This window comes from Macrobrachium rosenbergii, chromosome 5, assembly GCF_040412425.1.
Source record: "Macrobrachium rosenbergii isolate ZJJX-2024 chromosome 5, ASM4041242v1, whole genome shotgun sequence".
Classification (NCBI taxonomy): Eukaryota; Metazoa; Arthropoda; class Malacostraca; order Decapoda; family Palaemonidae; genus Macrobrachium; species Macrobrachium rosenbergii.
Window position 1 is genome coordinate 4,201,086 of NC_089745.1, and position 21,837 is coordinate 4,222,922.

General features: G+C 37.6%; 2 protein-coding genes across 5 annotated transcripts in view; both read right to left on the reverse strand.

The window, feature by feature from the left end:
• The window catches only part of LOC136838447 (uncharacterized), a 23,805-nt gene extending 5,992 nt beyond the window's left edge, over nt 1-17,813 (reverse strand). The window contains exons 1-6 of one of the 4 annotated variants that reach the window (XM_067103376.1): nt 9,276-9,540; nt 6,294-6,385; nt 4,272-4,497; nt 2,393-2,610; nt 2,049-2,157; nt 1,101-1,225 (exon numbers count right to left, since the gene is read on the reverse strand). In XM_067103376.1, coding sequence (XP_066959477.1) covers nt 1,101-1,225; nt 2,049-2,157; nt 2,393-2,610; nt 4,272-4,497; nt 6,294-6,385; nt 9,276-9,339 — 834 coding nt within the window. In that variant the 5' untranslated portion in view covers nt 9,340-9,540. Of the gene's footprint in view, nt 1-1,100; nt 1,226-2,048; nt 2,158-2,392; nt 2,611-4,271; nt 4,498-6,293; nt 6,386-9,275; nt 9,541-17,273 lie in introns of those variants that run through there. The other 3 variants (XM_067103378.1, XM_067103379.1, XM_067103377.1) reach the window with 3 other exon arrangements.
• Nucleotides 17,627-20,967, reverse strand: LOC136838449 (uncharacterized). The gene is made up of 4 exons (XM_067103381.1): nt 20,695-20,967; nt 19,778-19,976; nt 19,192-19,361; nt 17,627-17,813 (listed from the first exon to the last, which is right to left on the reverse strand). Exons 1-4 carry the CDS (start codon nt 20,820-20,822, stop codon nt 17,627-17,629), a joined length of 684 nt encoding a protein of 227 aa, XP_066959482.1. The 5' UTR covers nt 20,823-20,967.
• Between the last annotated feature and the right edge of the window lie 870 nt (nt 20,968-21,837).

Below are 21,837 nucleotides of genomic sequence, written 5' to 3' on the forward strand. Positions count from 1 at the left end.
TGGAATGAATTTTACAAGTTTAAGTTTACTGTACATCAGTCACCTAAACCAGACAATGGAGAAAAAAAATATTATCTCAAAGGGCTGTCCTTGGCAGATTTCAAAATATTAAATAGTCACACCTTTCAATGTTTTATAAAATAATTATTTGACGAGTAAGGCCTGTGCAAGAGATTCAACAAAGCCAACGTGGTCAAGGAGCCTACATGTGTTTAAAATAAGGAAAACATATCACTATGAATTTACATCTTGATATAAAATAAAATAGGCATTTTTCCAACAAACACTTGTTTTGTTACTCATACTGATTCAAAAATTGGCAGCTGCCATGCTAGTTTTGTTACTCATACTGATTCAAAAATTGGCGGCTGCCATTGCAGTAGCAAGAGCTAATATCTCGACAGAGCTGTCCTAAGAAATACTAATGACATGGGATTCTAATGCATCGTGTTCCTAGACAAAGGAGTGCCTTGTAGAGGTTTGTAAACCTCTTTGGGGGAGAAAATGTGCAGTAAACAGGACACGAGCCTCTTTCTCTTGAGGCCAACATCAACCACAAACAGATCAGGTTCAAACAGATCAGGTTAGTCTATGTACTGAAAACTTATTGTGGTGGTAATACATGGTACAACCAAATACTGCTTTTTTAGAAAGTGCCAATGGGTTAGGATAGAGATATAAAGTATCCCAAGGCAGATGGGCACCTAGTGAAGGTGTTCTCTTGAGAACATTGGCATCATTTTCAATCCAGTGGGATACCAGGTCAACTGAATAATTGAGACTCATTGGATCCTAAGATTTTATCAATTAATTAGAAAGCAATTTTCTTCAAAGACTAGGGCTCCAGTATTATATTGTACCTGACAGAAGCTGCAGATGTACATATAGCCGTGTTTTATATGACTAATTAAGTCAAAGCTAGTGTAGAATGTTTAAGGCTCTCTGATACAAACAAAATATCTGGTTCAGAACTGGTCTTGCTGTGAGACTCCTGTCAGAAGTGTACTGTGCAAGCTCCGTGATCATTTTGATCCCTCTGGAATTCAACTTTCTCCAAAGTTGACTCAAAAGCATCTTAAAGAAAAGGAAAATGAACTTACCCTATTTCTTAGGTAGCAGGTAAACACAGCATTCAAAACTACGCTAACTATGAGGAAAAAGGAAATGAGTCCCAGCGCTGTGAGCAATCCTCCGTTGCTCCTGTCATTAGTTGTTGCCTCAGGCTCTGAAAAGGAGTTGAATGATTTCTCCAATCACATGTATTTGTGTACTTTATAATTACCATGGGTCTCCAAACAAATGGGGAAGTCCAAACCCATACTTCCCAGTAAACTTTAACTACACCTTTAAAGTGGCTATAAAGGTCAGGAAAACATACATTATACTTGGGTTTCATTTCTGATCCAGCATTTACAGGATTAACCTGATGATCAATGTTTATTTTTTTCCTAAAGTTGCCCCTTTTAGGAAACAGCTTTAAACTCGCTTGCAATACAAGCAAAATTTCTTTCTTATGCATTACTGTATATATGCAGTGTGAACAGTATTTATGAAATGCATATATATCCCTTTCACAATAAATGCATATGAACAGATATAAGACAAATATTATAACTTTGTGTGAAAACCTACAAAATAATTAAGAAATTACTTTTACATAAAATTATTACCTAACCACATTAGGGAACCAGGGGGCAGTTTGTAGCCAGAAAAAGCTTGAATCTGTGCAGAACCCCAATTTGAAGGGTTTACAAATACAATATCAATGTATATCACTGATCCTCTTTTGCTACAACTGCCAGTGAGAACTCTCATCACAGTTTATTCAAGAATATTGTTCTAGCCTTTACAATATTCAGAATAAAGAAATTGAAAACCAGATACATTCTTTTAGCATAATGCAAAATAAAGAATCCCTAGCCGGGAGGAAAGATCAGGACAACCGACATTATAATTTACACTGTACTTTCACTTAGCCCTACAGGATACTTTCGGTAAAAGAGAAAAAGAAAAAGCTTGTACAGTATACAGTTCTGTAACTTGCTTACCTTGTTCTTTGGGAATTGCCAGGTAAAAAGATCCTGATTTTTCTTCAAAATGCACTTTATCCTTTCCGATAGATGGAGCTGCGTCAAAATAATCATCATCTATAAATACCTGAAGAAGAACTATGATTAGAAAAGGTATTTGTGAATTTCTAGGAAGCTTTTCCAAACACTGAATGTCTCCATGTTTATCTGAGCTGTTCTACTGAGTAATCGAAATAGCCAGAACAATCTTTATACATAACTAACAAACCATACAATATTCAAAATTACCTTCAATTATGACTTAAGAATATTTTATGTCTTTCTTATCCTGACAGCATGAAGTACATTGGCAAGTAATTTACCTTAAATTGATCATTATCTTTAATTATGGAGAACTTAGGGGATTCAGATGTTTTTGTAAAACAGTTTTGGATTTCATCACAAGTCAGATTCCAAATCTGACTGTTAATCTTCAGCTGGAAAAACAATGGCAATTTCTTGAAGATAACGACAAAGGAATTCCTTTCCTGAAGAGGAAATGTTCTGGGTCTGTCTTTATACATTTTCCACACAGGCACCCCTGAAAAAGAAAAAATAAAAAGAGTAAATGCTAAAAACGCTCAAGTGAGAGTTATATTTGCATGCACTCATGAAAATTAGAACTGTAAGTCCTACAAAAAGGTGAGCTCCAAAAATTTTTGTTCACATTATACACTTGCAGCCTTGGGCAAATGTAATTTCAGTAAATTAAGTTCCCAAAAACTTTTTAAGATTCCACAGGTTACAAGAGAAAATTATTACTTGATAAAACATTTTAGAAATATATACAAATGTTAGAAACAATATATGCACCCTATCCTTGTAGACGTTACTTTTTCATTAATGGACAGTCCAGGGTGCCATATCTAACCCTTTGAGATTCTAATGACAACATCTGCAGTCATGGAAATGTGAAACTCGAGATTCTGAAGACATAACCTGCAGTCCAGCAAATGACAACTCTTGGAAGTCTGACAACGTCCATGAAGTCATCAATAGAAAATTAGTGATATTACTCTTCACACAACATAATCTGCAAGAGGTTCTGGCTATGCAACCACCTGACATGCATTCCTCTTAAAATCAGTTCCTTGGAGCTCGGACATTTCTAGTGTTAACAAGTACTGTCCAGTGTCATGCATGTTATCTATAAAGCAATGTGAAGTTTGGAAGGCCAACTAATCTCCATTTATACTGATCTGCACCATTTATTCTCCTTTGCCGGTGAGGTTAATGCATTAGTGTATTTTGTTACCACCATTTTTACACCTCACCTGATTACCCTGAATTATCCAACTTGTTCTTAGGTAATAATTAACATGTCGAAGGTGTTCTCACATGAAATTAACATTCAGGACTAATTTCTTTAATTTTCAAAGTACAATACACTGTACAACTGTATGACTTGAATTTACTAGACGTGTAGTATTTAGTGAAACAGATTATCTGTGTATACATGCAGCATTTCTTTCAAATTCAGGCACAGCAAATAATTCCTTGACTCAACCTAGTCACCCATTTTTTATAAACCCTTCGACTTTGATGTTCAGAGGTTAAACTTCTAACAAAACATACATACAAACATCAGCTATTCCTAAGTCTACTGTATTCACAAGCAGGGATAATTACTCACAACCTTACAGAGGACTTTTGAATGTGTTTCAACAGAAAATTTCAGGTTGAAAGTCTTCCGTGATGTCATAAAGTGAACGCAGGAACGAGAATAAGGTAAGGGCATAATCTGTGTTGGTAGACTTAGTCTGCCACAAATGGCAGGTCAACTGGTTATGGGTATGTTATTGAAAGGACAATATGAATAACGCAAATGCCACCACACCTATAAATAGGGCACTCGCTGTCTATAAATGGCTTAGAAAGCAGAAGGATATTGTAACAGAAATCTAAAGCAACATAAAAAAAAAAAAAATAGGGTGAAAAGAGGAACACCACAACTGAAAGAGGAAGATGATGGGAAAAAAAAAAAAGGAAAAAGCAACTATAAAAGTGCTTGAAATGTGTGACCTAAAGATGAAAGGTAAGGGGTTTTACTCAACTTGAGGGAGTTTTCCCACCCCCTATGCTATTAGGGTGTTCATTCTTTGACTAAATGTGTTTGCAATCACTCACTTCGAATCAGAGCTTGTAGTCAAAGCAACAGTTTCTCTCATGCTCAAATATGGCTACTGATAATACTGCACATACCTTCTGGACAATTGTCTAGTATTCGTGCATCGGTGATACTTATAAGCTGTGGCGGTGGTTCTAGGTCTATCTCATCGGCTCCGCTTAGTATAACCCGACCATCACGATCTCTTAACTCAAGCTTTTTATAGAAGAAGAGCTCCACTTGCAACCACCCCTCTAGTGTTTGCGGTTTTACACGCATCTCCTTTGCTGTCAAACTTACATTCTGGGAAGGGAGGAACACCTGCAGTTGGAAAAGAAAAGTTAGCGAAGTCCTGTTACATGCGTTTCTTTCACTTAGCTTTCTGATTAACCTCCATAAGAAAAAATAAAATGGTAAAACTATACATAAAGTGATAGGTATTGTTATTCGTATTACTAATAGTCTTGAGAAGTAAGCATAAAATACATTATTTTTGTTAGTTTTGATTTTATTTTATATTTTTGAATGCAAGTGCCTGTCCTTTGCCGAGGAAATGCATACTACTGCCATCTGCAAAGGAGAGGCCACTGCAAGATTCTAAATGAACAAGCGAGTAAATAATGCATAGTAAAAATGCAGATGCCAGTTGACATGGGGTCAAAAACAGCTGTTCTTGAAACACCATTTTTGGCACAGTAAGGACAGCAAATTCTCTCTTCTCAACATATTGATACCCAGGATTTACATTCTTTACGGGGCTAGACAGCCTTTGGAAAGGGTACCCCAGCTGATAGTTGAGGCCATCAATTATACTGTATCTAGATCTGTTGGAGGAAATTTCGTATCCCCAACTATGGCTTCAGATAAAAGATGTTTCTCCTTAGTAGCTAGACCAGGATATTATACCAAAATTGGCTAAAAGTGACAGTGTATCATACCGTACAAGTTTTGGTATAACAGTCTCTCTTTAATGTGTATTTTCCATCCAGGTTATTAAATTAGCAAGTAATGAGATAACTCCTGGCCTATTACAATGGTTCCCACAAACTTCGTGTTGCAGAAGGCTGAATAAACAAGTCATTTCTTATACACTTATCGGTGGTAAAGTATCTAAAAACACCCCAAAAAGTTTATCTTTATCAGAAGACTTGTTAATTGCTAATTAATCTTGGCATGGAAAATAACTTATAATACGATATACAAAGTCTGTTGTACCCGGTTTTACTTCGTTATGAAGTGTTGCACTGATGTTCAACAAATTACACTGCAAGAAAATTATGAACCCTAGTCTTCCTTACGATACTACGCATTTTCAATTTTATGGAATCACACCATTTCATATGGTTCAGAATGCAGAATACATTAATTACAGTGATTTGGGTATGGAATATCTTTTATTTTTGTATACTGTGCATGTACGTCAATCAATCATTCACCTATTCATTATCAATCATATCATTAATTCATATACTTCACCTTCATTACGGAGCTGAATAATCCTGATGGATTCCGGCGCTTGGCCCTCAAGACCTCAATTTCATAACCAATCAATCAATTGTATACGAAGTGAAAAACGATACTTGAAATGATACAATGAAAATGTTCCTCTGGAATACAATACTCAGTAATTTTGGGCAGATTCTACAATCCACCAATGTCATTTCTACAAAAGACAAGATTTATTATGTATAATATATATATATATATATATATATATATATATATATATATATATATATATATATATATATATATATATATATATATATATATATATGTGTGTGTGTGTGTGTGTGTGTATGTGTGTGTGTGTACACCTTTATATGTATGTATGTTTGAGTTCATTTCAGATGCGTTCTATTATTTTGTTTTCAATCAGACACGAAATCGGTCTAGCAGGACAAGCAAATGAAAAAAATACTATACATTTAATTTTTATATGAACACAATTCTCGAGTCTCATTTCAGTGTCCTATCTAGCGAAACAAGTAATCTCTGTAAGTAAAGTTTAACAGAAGACTTTCCGGACGAATGTGCGTGCAGTACTTTTATTTATTGGATTGCATGTGCCTTGTGGAACCAGTCATATAAAAAAATAAAGCGCAATGAAAGCTCACCCGAAAATTATAGTTCCAGTGGGAACGCAGCGTGAACTGCAGGGAATGTCCGTATTCGACTTTCGATTCCAAATCGGCCCTCACGACGCAGCCTGAAAAGTAAACGTGGAAGAATAGGTTACCTCAACATAAATAAACTGGTGTGGACGATTTCCGGAAACTGGCGTTCCTAGAGCCACGGTCACGACGCTGAAAAAAAAAAAAAAAATATATATATATATATATATATATATATATATATATATATATATATATATATTATATATATATATATATATATATATACATACAGAATAGAACAGAATATACAATTCAGAATAGAATTGGGAATATGAGGTAATACAGGCTGAAAGAACAGTTGAGTAAAGGAGGTTTAAGTGAGAAGTCAAAGCATACTATGAAACAATAGTTAGAGAGGTGGAAAGCAAGATGGAAGGAAGAGGTTAAGGAATGGAGGTACAGTGAAAGGAATGAAAGGGGTTGCAGCTAGTGGCCGAAGGGACGCTGCAAAGAACCTAAGTTAAGTAATGCCTACAGTGCACCGCGCGAGGTGCACTGTCGTCACTGTCCCCCATACGGGAAGCACCACAATTACCCAACCCTTAGCAAGAGCCAAAATACAAAAAATTTCTGGAGTTACGTCAGCTCATTGGTGGCCATTTTGAACGGGGAAGGGATATATACATGAACACATTTCCACAGAGGATATGTGTGTGTGTGTGTGTGTGTGTGTGTGTGTGTGTGTGTGTGTGTGTGTGTAGTTGAAGAGAGCAAGACCGGATCTTCTGACATTTAAGAGACAGCAGTATTAATCGTTTACAATTAAAGGTTTTACTGTTTCATTTTCTTGACAGTTTTAAGAATGTTAAGTCTACGCTCCTCTTGGCACAGGTGCTGACTGGTGTAATACACACAAACACACACCTCAGAGCCTTTATACTCTTTCCCCGTCTTATGAACCGAACCAAATACTGCAGGAAGCTTTTTATCAATAAATTTCCCCTCTTACTGCAACCATTTACCCAAATACCAACAAGCGTGCGAGACCGATATCTTTAACGGCAGCGTTACTCTTGGCGCTTCAAGATTTATCTTCCACATCCTGTGTGACAATAATAAAAACCCACTATATAGTCACTTTTATAAAGCCCGCTGTTGTTCAAAAGTCATATAAATTTGTTTGTTGCAGTAGAGAACTATACTGAAAAAGAAAAGAAAAAACTGGAAAAGCCGAGTACGTACCAACATAATTTTTAAATCTTCACATTCTCAACTGTCCTGGGCAGTTGTGCGCATTTAACTGTACTTAGTATATACTTGTACCTAATTGTGCTGTGCTTTTGAAACCTGTATTTTTCTTGTAGATATTCACAAATTTTCGCGTGGGATAACAATCTTCAACTATTTATATTTCGTGCCTCAATCAACACGCTGGATCTCCAGAGCGTAAGACTAAAATGGACGCTTTCCATCCGGCTTTCCAGACTTTTCTTTTCCCCAAACTTTCCTTTCCTCGTAAATTATGAAGAAACGTTTTATCATAAAATTAGGGTTGACACATTAATATCTGACCAATGTTAGTATCCCGTCACGTGCACAATTCTGAAGGGAAAAACTGCTATATGCAAATCTTACAAAAATAAAGCAATGAGCTCATGGGAAATTCAAGTTTACTGCTTCGCCAATCTGTCGAATGGTGAAATCAGAAGAAGGAAATGATTTCCTTCACAAAATGGTGAAATCAGGAGGAGGAAATTATTTCCTTCAGGTGGTGAAATCAGTAGGAAGAAATGACTTTCTCCAGAAAGTAGAATTTTTGTTGTTCACGAGGAGACAATAAAAAAAATTTTGCTCTTTCAAAATGGTTTCAACCAATCAAGTGCAATTTATCATCACGCATGTGTTGTAGGCTGAGCGGTGCCAGTATCCAACTAGTGATTGACCACAGCGGTTAACCAGTTGGCTACAGTGTTCAATCAAACGGCTACAATAGTCAACCAGTTTACCACAGTAGCCAACCAGTCGACCGAATTGGTCAGTGTATGAAGAGGTCTACAGTATATTCTGTTTATTACTCCAAACTACAAGATAATAACGATAAGCGCAATGTAGCCCAGGCCAAAATTATGCACCAGTAACATGATTTACCAAGACAACCAACACTCCAAAAAACACATGACTAGACCAGAATGTTCTGAGAGGAAGCATTATCACTCTCATGTTGCCACATACCTCCCAGATAAGCCTGACAAGACATAGGCCTAAGCTTATTGAGGTTGGACTTGAAAAGTGTGCAAATTCTAGAAATTCGAAGTCCTAAGAATCTGGCAACGACTTCTCCATCAAAAAGGGAAAACAGTAACTTCTAAAAAGAAAATTTTAAATATAATAATAGAAGAAAATGTAGCAAAAGCTAATTACATTACGAGTTTAAAACAAAAAGATGTACAAAGTTTGTTGAATATACGACTCTGTTGAATTACTTGGTGTTGTATATACAGGTGGAATGGGTAGCACGCCATTTATATTATATATATATATATATATATATATATATATATATATATATATATATATATATATATATATATACATACATATACATACACACAAATATATACACAGAGTCGCCTGCCTCATACACTGCAAGAGTTCATTTACATCCTTCAACCCTACCACACTTACGGGCTGCCTTTAAGATGTTGTCCTATTCCTGATCAAGGTATATTGACTTTCCTTCATATACCTTGGTCCTGATATAAGCCAGCTTATTGTAAACCAATAAACGCCTTGTTAGAGTGGCGTATGTCCGTCTGGTATCCTTTACTGATTTCTTCTCCCTGATAAATTCTGCTGTACAGTACTGATTTCCACAATGGCCACAGACTACTACAGATCCTTGTCACCTAGGATAAAGTGACTATCTGGTCTGTATCTTTTAATTCTACACGCACACAAAATATTCAACGAAATGAGACTCACCATCTTTCAAATACGAAGCAGAGGCAGCTTCCAGAAAGAGCAAAATCACCCAGGAGGCTCTCATCTTGGCAAAAGGGGCCAAAGTGCAAGCCCAGTTTCAACTTTTTCTTGTGACAACGAGTCTTTCACTTATTCTTTCTTTTTCAGCCCAGAGTAATTACTCTTCCTGGTGGGGGGCCACCAAAATGCTTCAGGAAACTGACTCTGTATGATGAACGACGTCGTAGTACCAACGCTGTCTGCACTCCACTGACACAGAAGAGCCTTCGTACAGGATACGAAGGAGACACGTCATAATATTTAAGGGGTAGAAGGGGGGGGGGATTGGGGAGAGCTTTAAAGGAGTTTCCTGTCTTAGCTGTCAAAATACAAGAGAGTAAGTAGATGATCATTCTAACATAAGAGTCATAGAGTTATTTTAAGAGAGTAAGTAGATGATCATTCTAACATAAAAGAGTCATAGAGTTATTTTTTTACTTAGCTAATGCGTTGTTGATTTTACCAATCAGTATTTAGTACTGAATAGAACAGAACATAGAATTTAGGCCAAAGGCCTAGCGCTGAGGTCCTTCACCGCTGGAACTGAAATTGACTGTAAAAGGTTTGAAAGGTGTAAGAGGGAGAAAACCTCAAAGCAGGTGCACTATGAATCAATTGTAAGTAAGATGTTGGAAAGAGAATATGAGAGGCTGTACCGTAAAAGGAACGAAAGGAGTTGCAGCTAGGGGAGGAAAGCACGCTCCAGAGAACCCTAAGTAATGCCTACAGTGTACCGTATGAGATGAACTGACGGCACTACCCCCTTACGGGAGCAGTGGGAAGGATTAAGGAATTCATTTTAAGAATTCCAGGTATTTAAAATATGGTCTTCATGTTTTAAAGCCTTGGAAACAAGGATTCGAAACATACCCTGAGTAAGAACTAACGAATTTCAGTATTTTAATTCACAGCGTGATTAATGTCACAACCTTAGAACTTCAGGAATTCTAAAAATGGCAGATGCAATTTCTGTATTACGGAATCTTTCAATTTCCAGAATCCAACAGCCAAAACAAGTGCTACAAAGTCTCATTTCTACGAATCCAAAAGGAAATTTCTGCCAAAATATAAGAATTCCACAAATCCAAAACGCCCATTTGCTATAAGAAAAATGGGGGTTTCCCTAAACTGGTTAGACCACCGACCACGTGCAATCACTGCAAATCTAGTGTAGCCCTAGAAGACGACTAACACAACAAGGTTTTGCTTGTAATAAACATAGCAGCATAGTAACAGTTTTTGCTTGTCTAATGAAGACCTCAGCACTGTATACTTTACACACACACACACACACACATATATATATATAGTGTGTGTATATAGCTATATATATATATATATATAGTGTGTGTGTTTATGTATATTACACCAAATTTCATATTTTTTATCTTTGCCTTTGCCCCTCCCTAAAAAATTTTCAATCGACCCCTTATGACCCAAAAGCAATGACCGACCCAGTGGATTATCTGATCGACCATCAGAGATTGATACCAACCACTTCAGAGAACCCTGTGACTGAGGATTCAACGAATTATCGTAAAAAAAAATGAACAAAAACAAATAGACGAGAATGTCACAGCACTAAACTAAGCGTCATATCGCAATAGTGAGGAGATTCCCTTGGTAGCAAGGGCTCTGTGAGGTAAATTTAACAAATGGAAGATGCGAAAACCTTCCACCCCTTGGAATATAAAATTGAAGACAGGAGCCAAGCGTTGGGAGCTATGAGGTCATAGAGCTAAAAAGAAAAAATAAACAATCGCTAGAATAGAACAGAATATAATATAGCATTTACGCCCAAAAGGTAAGAGCTGGGACCTATGAGGTCATTCAGTGCTGAGACGGAAACTGACAGTAAAAATGTTTGAAAGGTGTAACAGGAGGAAAACCTCACAGTTGCACCATGAAACAAGTGTTAGGAGATGGTGAAAAGCATGATGGAAGAAAGAGAATATGAAAGGAGTTACAGTAAAAGGAATGAAAGGGGTTGCAGCCAGGGGCCGAAGGGACGCTGCAAAGAACCTTAAGTAAACCTACAGTGCACCGCATGAGGCGCACTGACGGAACTAACGCCACCCCCCCCCCAGGGGGTAAACAATCGTTAGGAGAGGGTATAAAGAAAGATGGAAGAGAGAGGGTATGAACGGAGGTACGGGAAAAGGAACGAAAGGGGTTTTTTCTCTCCCAGAAAACATTACAATTTGACAACTCCATCACGTTTTAAGCCTCTAAATTCCGGTTTTCCCCGCTCAAGTCTGGTAGCCCGCAGGAAGATGGTATCTGGTGGGATTCCAAGCGAGTCAGGCGATAAGCGTTGAAAACAGGACACACAGACATTTACACTAATCTATCTATCTATCTATCTATCTATATATATAATGTACTTGTGAATATAAGCCTTTGAAGATGGGCCAGCGATAACGCCGATACTAGTCAGGATTGACAAATTTTTAATTTCTTCCTTGTGGTGTTCGATATATAAAAATACACACACACACACATATATATATATATATATATATATATATATATCGTATATAGTTATATAAACAGGGGGGGAATACATGAGAACATGCAGCATAGTTTTCAAGGGAGGGGGCAACCTAAAATACATACATGGATAGTTTATATATATATATATATATATATATATATATATATATATATATATATATATATATATATATATATGTGTGTCCTGTCCATGTGTCTGGCATCCACAGAATTGCATTACGTCTCATCCTCTAGAAGCTGAAACTTTTGGTGAGGTCATACATCCTGCCGTTTAAAACTCCCATGTTTCTCCTTTCAGCGCTGCAAGTTTTATACAGTAATCTGATCTCTGACTCGAGGCTTCTTCTATTCTTCATAATCTACGATACTGCCGTCGTCAACATCATCGAAGACACGACTTTGTTGCAATGCTCTTCGGCGGTCAAGTTAAGCGCTGGGACACTTTGATAAAGAGATCTAGAAGGTAATGGCGATGACTTACATAGGCCTAATAGTGGAACCGCTGCATTAAGAAGTAATAGTTAAGAAAGACTGGACAGCAAGACTGAAGAAAGGAAGGAGCAACGGAGGTAAAGTAAAAGGTTAAAAAAATACATGTGGGTGCAGTTAGGTGCCGAAGGGACGCTGCAAATACCCTGCATTACATCAGATGCACTGACGGCATTAACATCTTCCTCCCATCCCACCCCCAAAGGAATTTCGGAATGCAATTACAGCCCAATACCTCAAAAACGGAAATCTATTCAGTAGTAGCCAACTAGGCAAGTCGATGGGACTTAAGATTCTATAAAATTTAAACAAACATTATGATAACGTACACATGGCTACAGCCGAGCCCAGTCAAAATGTCAAGTATTTATCGGACAGGAAAATACTCTTAGATAAACGCAGCCTAAAAATCCCAGTTGCCAGCATTCACGTGGGCAAGAGCAGGGGAGACAACGTTCAATTCCGAAACGCAATAGCAAATAACAATAAATGATCCGAGATCATTTGAAATTTTCCCTATAGGCATACCACATAAAAAAAAAACGTTACATTTAAAAGAGTAAACAGTTCATCAAGCAGTTGTCACTGCATAGCCTCTAGAAGAAAAGCTAAATATTTGTGATTTCTGACTACAGTACTCGTATTCACATCATCATGATGCTTTATGAATACTACCACCACCAACATCAATAGAGAGAGAGAGAGAGAGAGAGAGAGAGAGAGAGAGAGAGAGAGAGAGAGAGAGAGAGAGAGAGAGAGAGAGAGAGAGAGAGACTGACTGTGCCAGAAAATGGCTGCTGGTAAGGGTGAATGCAATTAAGTATCAAATATAAAAAGATGGTGTTATGAACTTATGATTCACAGTGCACATAGAGCAGGGATTACTGAAGGAATGGATAGAATTTAAATCTGGGCATAGGCCAATCGCTGGGACCTATGAGGTCATTCAGAGCTGAAAGTGAAATAAGAAAATAAGGTTTATGAGGTGTAACAGGAGGAAAACCTGTTAGGAGAGGGTGAAAAGTAAGATGGAAGAAAGAGAATATGAACGGAGGTACAACAAAAGGAATGACAGGGGTTGAACCTTAAGTAATGCCTACAGCGCACAGCGTGAGGTGCACTGACGGCGCAATCCCCTACGTCGAAACTATTAATAGTTATAGAAAGAGCAACAATTTTTGATAAATAAAATCATCCCTTCAGTAAGCTCGAAGAATCTCTGCCACGGGTAAATTATTACTACTATTATATTTGCGGTTTTAACAAAATACTTCATCTAGACCATATGATTAAAACATCTGAAACTTTTGTATATGAAAGTTAAATAAAGTTTTAACAAACAAATCACATAACGATCGATGCCTATTTATAGTCCTATAAGGAATCTTCCATTCCGTCATGCTACTGTTTCGTACCTAAATCTCTTTTTCCTTCACTACACTACAACCTTCCCCCATTTCTCCCTCCCTCCATTACAGCACACACACACACACAAAACCGCTCTAAATATAAGACAATGATGACCACTGGCATATTCACATTAGCAGTGCGTCAATCACTGTAAGCCTCTTAGGATGAAGTTGCTGACCCCATGCAATTTTCCCCGATAGTTGTCGGCTAGCACTCGCTAGGCCCGAGTTCGATTCTCCGGCCAGCTAATGAGAATTAGAGGAATTTATTTCGGTGATAGAAATTCATTTCCTCGCCATAATGTGGTTCGGATCACACAAGTTGCAGGTCCTGTTGCTAGGCAACCAACTGGTTCTTAGCCACGTAAAAATAAGTTTGTCCTTCGCCAAATTCTAGAGAGCTGTTAATCAGCCCAGTGGTCTGGTTAAACCAAGATATACTTAACTTTGCTACCCCCTTAATTAACTGGCAAACGAATTTACAGTTCACAGCTTAAGCCAGCGGATGGACAGTTGGTTTTCCAACCGATTCTCACTGCACCCGAGGCCGACGCTTCTCAATGATAAGCGACTGCTGTTTGCTAGCGATTACACCATGTCCTGTTTTGGATAAAATTTTTCCTCTTACCAGAAGCGCAAGTAACCCACTGACGTCGACAAAATATGAGTCTGCTGCATACAAGGTCTAAAGAATTGGTATCGTATAGCAATTCCTGTTACTGGAAAAAATAAGTAAATAAATACAACAAGCTTTTATATACCTCAGATTTCCAACATGCAAATGAATGTAAAGGTTGCACTTTGTGTTTCGTGGTACAGTACATATATTATCGCATTTTATCAGTCACTTTCTCTCAAATATTTTTTAACGATATATTATATCGTATGCAACTATTTCTACAAAGTATTCTATCATTACTTTAGGTAAAGTGATTCCTTTCTTTTCACGCCTAGTTTGTAAAAGGTAAAAATTCACGGTAAAACTATTTTAACACCATAAAAAAATTATCTGAACTGTCATGACAATTTGAAAGAAAAACTGTCATGGATAAACAGCGAATAGAACTTAACATAAAGCTGATCAAGTAAACTACGTACAATGGTTCAAACATTTCATTTCGCCCTCTAAGGTATTGCTACTCAGTGCATTAGCACAGAGTGTATTTCACATATTACAGAAAAATTTTGAGTCAGTGATATTTGCCAAGCATGACTGGCAAATGAACCCTTGCATTACCCACTAATTCCCAAATGGCTATAAGATACATTGTTTATTGTGCAGTCATGAATTGTTGAACTCAAGGCACACAATTCCATCCACTGGCCATATTCAGGTGCAGTGTAATCAAATACGTACTGTAATGGAGATTGTGGTTTTAGTAAAATACTAGTTTAACCTTGTGAGGTCACTCACCAACCTGAAACGCAAAAACAAATTGGAAATTCTGTATTTAACCATAGTAGTATCTAATTAAAACTACTAAAGTAAGTTTTGTGTGACCAACTAAGAAGGAAATCTTAAAACAAACATTGCAGTTTACTATGTAATAATGGGCCTATGCCCCGAATACAAATTGCCACATGCATCTGTCGTATACTACCACATACCATGAACTACAGAAACCTAATCTAGCCTTGCCCATCCAACAAGCTTTAATGCCAATTGATCATGGGTAGGGAGAGGGAGGGGTGAGGGAGAACCCATTTATGTCAAGCTAACCAAAAATAAAACCTTATGATGCATCCACACAACAGTACACACACGTCAAAACTTAATGCATCTACATCACAAATTAGTTGAAAACAAATCACAGAAATAGAAAGCAAATCTTTGGCCAAAGCTGGATAATTGTATGAAGCTCTGGTTGGAAGTAACAGTAAGTCGCTAACTTCTATTTAACCTTCTTGTGATGTGTGTACTGCATGTGCACCCTACGTAACCCATTCCAGCCAGGTTGAGTACATCCTAGCGAGGAAGCAACGCTCCCTGACTTCGTTCAGCATCTGCTGTAACTGAATACTGAGGAATACGGATATTTCAGTAACGCTGATATAATGTACCAATGAAAAATCGGGACAGGGTTCGCCTGTAGACTATCAAATTATCATAAATATCAATAATGTACAGCTGCCTACGTACTGTAGAAAAAACACATGGTTTATCAAGATTTACATTAATTCTTTCATCTACATAAGCAAGTGGCTGTTACAATAAGGTGCATTTTTGTATGTTCCTGACTGCTAGTAAACTACTATGTACATTTACAATGACAGTCCAAACAGTATCCTGTTTGCTAATACTTTACAAATACCATACCCCAACAAGAAAAACAACATTAGTTTCAGAACTGAAGTGCATCCCTTTCCCTAACTTGTCACATGACTTAAATTATTCCCTACTCTGTGACAAAGCAGCATGGCGTAGCCTAAGTCTACTGCAAAAAGGTGCAGCCTAACTGGTAACATCAACATTGTATCTTGATTTGTAAACTGACATTGTTGAATATGCTTTGGTAAAAATGGTCAGGATACAAACATAACAAGTGGTGAAGAATTGGGAGGAGGGGGGGAACTGCCCCAAGCTAAAAACAAAGTTCATGTTAATTTGCTTCATGCCTGAAACACCACATTGATTATTACCTCTATTCACTTAGCTTGGAGTAAACTTAGCCAACAAAGGCTTAAAGCTTTGCTTTGCTATCCACAAACTGGCTAGGTATGTAGCCCAGTTTCCCACAGATGTTCACCCAAGAGGATTTGGTGAATAATAAACAATTTCCAACTGAAATAAATATCAAACTCAATAGAAAAATATCAGAAATTATCAGACAAATTGAAATTTTCATCTCAACTACAGGCAATTCGTAAAACTGCACATCAAATCAAAATCATGCAATTGTAGGTCAGCTGTTAATGTCTTTCTAATCACTTCAAATTTACTCTTTATTATCAGAGATTTCAACAGACAGTGTTTCTAAGTATTAGCTCCACACAGACTGTATGGAATGGTTCAGTGAATACGAGAGACATTTGGGAGCCATGTGTTCAAGAAGGGACTGGCTAAGGAAATCTATTACAAAAGGAACCATACTAACCTAACATACCCTACCTAACCTAACCTAGTACAACATGTTACTTAGCAGGGGGGGGGGTCTGCCTGCTGGACCCCCTTGAAGGAAAATCCACTTTTTGCCAAAAGTTCCCCTATGACACTGAGCATGCATGATAACAAAAATATAATCAGTTCTGAGGTTAATTACAGTCGACCAACAAAAAATAACGCTAAATTCTTGATAAGCAACGAAAATACTACAGAAAAAGTAAATTTCCAAGTTAATACCTGACACAGAGTTAATAATTAGTTCTACCCAATTAACACACAATACAGTATACGCTAAGATTAGACTACCCCTACAAGTAACCTAGGCCTAGGCTACATGCCACAGCTCATCAAGCCTAGGCCTACTGGCTCATTTGCTAAATCTTTAGGCCTATCTATACAGGTTAGTAAGTTACGCCACATAGATTTGATCATTTACTGCCTTACCTTTACCTTACAGTTGTTGTGGACTAAGAATGGTCAGTTTGACGCCTTATGCTGTCGTCTTCAGTTGAATAGCCTAGACCAGGCCTAATGCTTTAGGTCGAAGTATGGCAGTAATACAATGACAGCTTGGGATAATGGAATTTTAATTTTTCAATATGAAAACTTTAATGGGAAGTATGGCGGAAGTTTAAAAATTATTCTCGTTTATTTTATGGGAAAATTGTCCATATACACATATTCCATAATATAAGTTGACATAAATTACGAACTGTTTTTTTTCGGATGTGATTGGCACCGTTCTCCATGACCTCCTCCAACACGGCATTTTCTTATTAATTTTTACTTTAAATCTTTTACGTCCTAGGTCGATGATGATCGTGTTTTCCATACACCCTGGGATACCTGTAAGTCACAGGTAAGCTGAAACACTGGGAAAAACTGGTGGCGCAAGGGCGTCCCTTCACGGCGACAAAACCACCTTCGGCGACGTCTCTATATCTCGTCCTGTTTTCGTGAAGTAACCACGAGGCTGCGTTCTCACTGAAAGAATAAAGGTTAATATAGCTTTCCTGTTCCTCGTTTTGTCTCACACAGTGTTCAGATTATGCTAAGTTAGTTTACTTAAATTGTGCATAACTTTTATATGCTGTTTTAGGAGCAAAATCCCGTGTTAACACAGGAAAAGGCGACTACCTGAGCGTCATATGAACTTGGATAAGGCGAGGCATGTAGTGTAAACTTTTCCTGTAAATTTCTTTAAAAATATGTTTCAGTAAGCTGAGAATTGTTGTGGGCAGTTTTGCTACACTATTTATTTTACGTGATGATACAAAACAAAATCTACAAGTTATAGGTAAGAAAAAACAGTTTTTGGTAGCCCGTGATGCAATAAGAACTATTATTCACCGAGAAAGAAAGTTTATACGTCTGTGAATGAACACACATTGCCATCTCTTTGTAACAAAATGAAATGTCTATCTACGTATACCTTTTAAGCTAAAAATCCTGAAGCATTTGTGATAAAGTAGCAAAGCCAACAAGAGATTTTCAGACATTCAGCATATCATTACTTTCTATTTTACATTACTAAAGCGCTCACTTTATCACAGCACTATGCACAGCTATTGAAAATAACTGACGGCTGGGCGTAAGTTTGCCAAATCCTGATTACCATGAGACAATGTGAATTGGTCATTAAAGAACTAAGCTTTGTGGTACAGCATCTGAGGCTTATATAACCAAGACAGTGGTATAGCCTACTCAGTCAGTTACGGGCTCATGATCCAGCGCTCTCTCTTTCTCTCTCTCCAATATCTTTCATTCCTTGTACTAGACCAAGTCCAAGATTCTTTATGTAGCTTTTCACATACCCACAATACATCCACGTTCAGTGATGCACACTGTATTTAAAATGAATCATGTGTTTCTGATTATTACACTTTTACATCAACTTAACTTTTTTTTCACCCCTGAAGCGAGATTGACTTAACAATTCTACTTCCTAATTTTCTCTTTCATAGATTCCATCTGTTTACCACTTCTGGAAAGTTAAATCCTCTAAAACACATTTATCCATGTTCATTTTGTAAAATTCCTATGAAGTCTACATAAGAATCTGTGAGTGCGTGTTTGCAAATGTATATGTATACACACATATACATACACACACATATACACATACACACATACACATATATATATATATATATATATATATATATATATATATATATATATATATATATATATATATATATATATTGTTCTATCAGGAGATATACAACGGATGGAATATGCACGCAGGCCTACATAAATTTACTTTAGCGTACAAGTTAACTCGTAAATATTAATGTAATATTATCTTCTGATTATGCCTCTTTCGTAAATAGCGACCAGATACGATCTTACAGACACGAACCTGGCCACAGAAGCAATCATCTTCCCCTGGCGTCCCTGGGAGGCAGCTTCGTGTGCACCCTCGCAGAGAAATCGCTTGGCGCACTCGCCGTCGGCAGCTGCCAGGGCATTCAGGAATCCTCTGTGCATGCTGTAGCAAGCTGCGGATGCCTCCTCCATCAGTGGATTCGTCTGGAAGATATATTTTTTGCTAAGGGCGTATGTATGGTGAAAACTCACTAGGCTTATTTTCGTTATTTTTCACTAAGCACTAGCTAAATTCGTTAGGTGTTTGCTAAAGAGAAAAGTTATTTTTTGGGTAATACATTCACTACTGATTCAGTAGTTTATTTTTTGCGGATAAATTCATTCAAGATTGGCTGGTTTAAGTTAAGTTGGTCTAGTGTCAGCACGGGCCCTTGCCAAAAAAGGTTAGGCCTATAGAAGAACAGTGTGATGAACCAGCTGAGATGAAAGCAAGAACAGTCACATAGTTATACCTGTTTGTGATTTTCCATGAGAGGGTGGAAAGTAAGATGGGAGAGTATATGAATGGAGGTACACACTATAACAATACCTGCTCCCCAGACTTCTAGACTAAGACTAACCTTCAGATCATTAGTCAAGAAGATGCTCTCAGGAGATGAAGCCGGGGGACTGTCGGCAGCATTTCTTCTCAGCCTCCTTGCTCCGTCGTTGCTCAGCTCCAGAATGAGGTCCAGCAGCGCCAGCAAAAAGGCCAGGAACCCGAATCCTGAGAAGGCGTCGTTGCAGCCACCCGATCCGCTGAAGAAGGGAATGATGAACCTGAAAGAGTTGGGGGTTGGATGGTTTGTGAGGAATTAGCTTCGTAGATGTCAGTATCTGATGCAGGTGAATCTTTTTTTTTCATTTTTTAAAGTTTTTACTTTTGAAGTGATGGTATATTTATTATCAGAATCGTCTGGATAATAATAATAATAATAATAATAATAATAATAATAATAATAATACATTATTTACGATAAATGACAAGGCATTGCATTTTAACTCAGACCTTCCATTATAAAGAACATTATAGACATTTTTTTATTCACTGGTCATACTGTGAAATTGATATTAACAGTAATAATAATGATGACTTGAATTTTCAAATAGAAATAAAACATATTTAACTGCTGTAATTTAAAATTTCTGATTTAAAAATCTTGCTAATCTGTACAGAGCTGATGTGAACAAAACATAGACACGTAACAATGAAGCTGTTCTGGTTGAGGAAGCAACTCCGATCCGGCAACTTTAATTTTTTTTCCTATAGCAGTTTTTTTAACAATTTCCTGTTGTCTATAATATATTTTTGTTGTGGAAATACTGCTTATTATCATTACTGCTATTAATTTCTATTAATTTCCTTTGAGCCTGCAACTGCAAATCCAGTAGGCCTCTTTCAACGTAACAGTAAACAAAACAACAACTTTGATTTACCTTGCATCCGTGAAGCTGCTTCTTCTTCTCTTTCAAAAATGAGCTAAAACCAGTCACTCACCTTCCCTCTGCCTGGTCTTCTTCTGCCTGGCTCTCCTGAAGAGCGCCAAGCACCTTGTTGAATAAGACCCCTGTCACGTCGGAGAAGGAGAACAGCATGTCCTCTGGGAGGTAGTCTAGTCCTTCCATTGTTGCTAAATGTCTAGAGGAAACTGCTTTAGACTTATATAGTACCTGGAAGCTTCCTTACGGTGTCACTGTTTTTCCAACACTTATAATTCCACTTTGAATTCCTCCGGTGACATACCACAGAGCTTCTTACTAATCACATTCGTTACTGAATATCTAAGAATTTCGAGACCTTATGGGGTTCACAAACTTGATCAGTAATATCCTCACAATTTACGCACAAAAAATTCGACGGATAAAAATGCTTCTGAAGGCTACACAACTCTGAAATCTATTGATTTAGAGCTAACACTTGCCCACACACAATTCTACAAGCTACTGATTATGAGATAAAACTTGCTCATGTTTCTCTATTGGCTGGCCAAAGATATATGGACGAATCTAAGTCGATCTTAGGTCAAGATAATTACTAAGTTTCTCCGTCACTTCGATATACAGACTGTAAAAGTCTCCAGGTCAGTGTTAAATGACGATGTTTACAGAGCTCGCAGCTCCGGCAGGTATGCAAAGAAAACGTGATTTGCAGTGACAAACCGCACAGTCACTAGCGAGCCCGCAGCCAAAGGAACATCACTGTTGGCCGAGCAAAGAAGACGCATTACTGAGCGTGATACTTAACGCCAGGAGCTTCGGTTACCAGGCCATTTGGCGAGTCATGGTCCAGAGAACAACTGGCTATATTCTACAGATCTTGAGTAACAGATGATCTCTTTATACGTTTTGTCGAAAAATTGAGGTCACGCTCGTCCACTTGGTGTCACAGAAGAAACGACATCAGCACGACTCACACAAGCGAAACTAGACCTTAATTCCCGCAACCAACAAAATCATTCTTCCATCCAAAGGCAAATTTTTGGAGAGGAAATGTTAAAAGCGTTCCCATCCACCTGCAGCATCTTTTGAACCAGTTGCCCACAGAGAATAAACTATAAAACAGCTTAAATCAGGGTCACATTTGCTTTATGTAGGCTTCCTGGTATAATCATATTTTCTAGGGAGTTCTATTATCATGCAA

Coding starts and splice junctions, on each gene's coding strand:
- LOC136838449 (XM_067103381.1), bottom strand. CDS start 20,822: ATGGAAGGACTAGACTACCTCCCAGAGGACATGCTGTTCTCCTTCTCC. Junction 19,977..20,694: donor GAAGACCAGGCAGAGGGAAG/GTGAGTGACTGG, acceptor CAACTCTTTCAG/GTTCATCATTCCCTTCTTCA. Junction 19,362..19,777: donor TCTTGACTAATGATCTGAAG/GTTAGTCTTAGT, acceptor TATATCTTCCAG/ACGAATCCACTGATGGAGGA.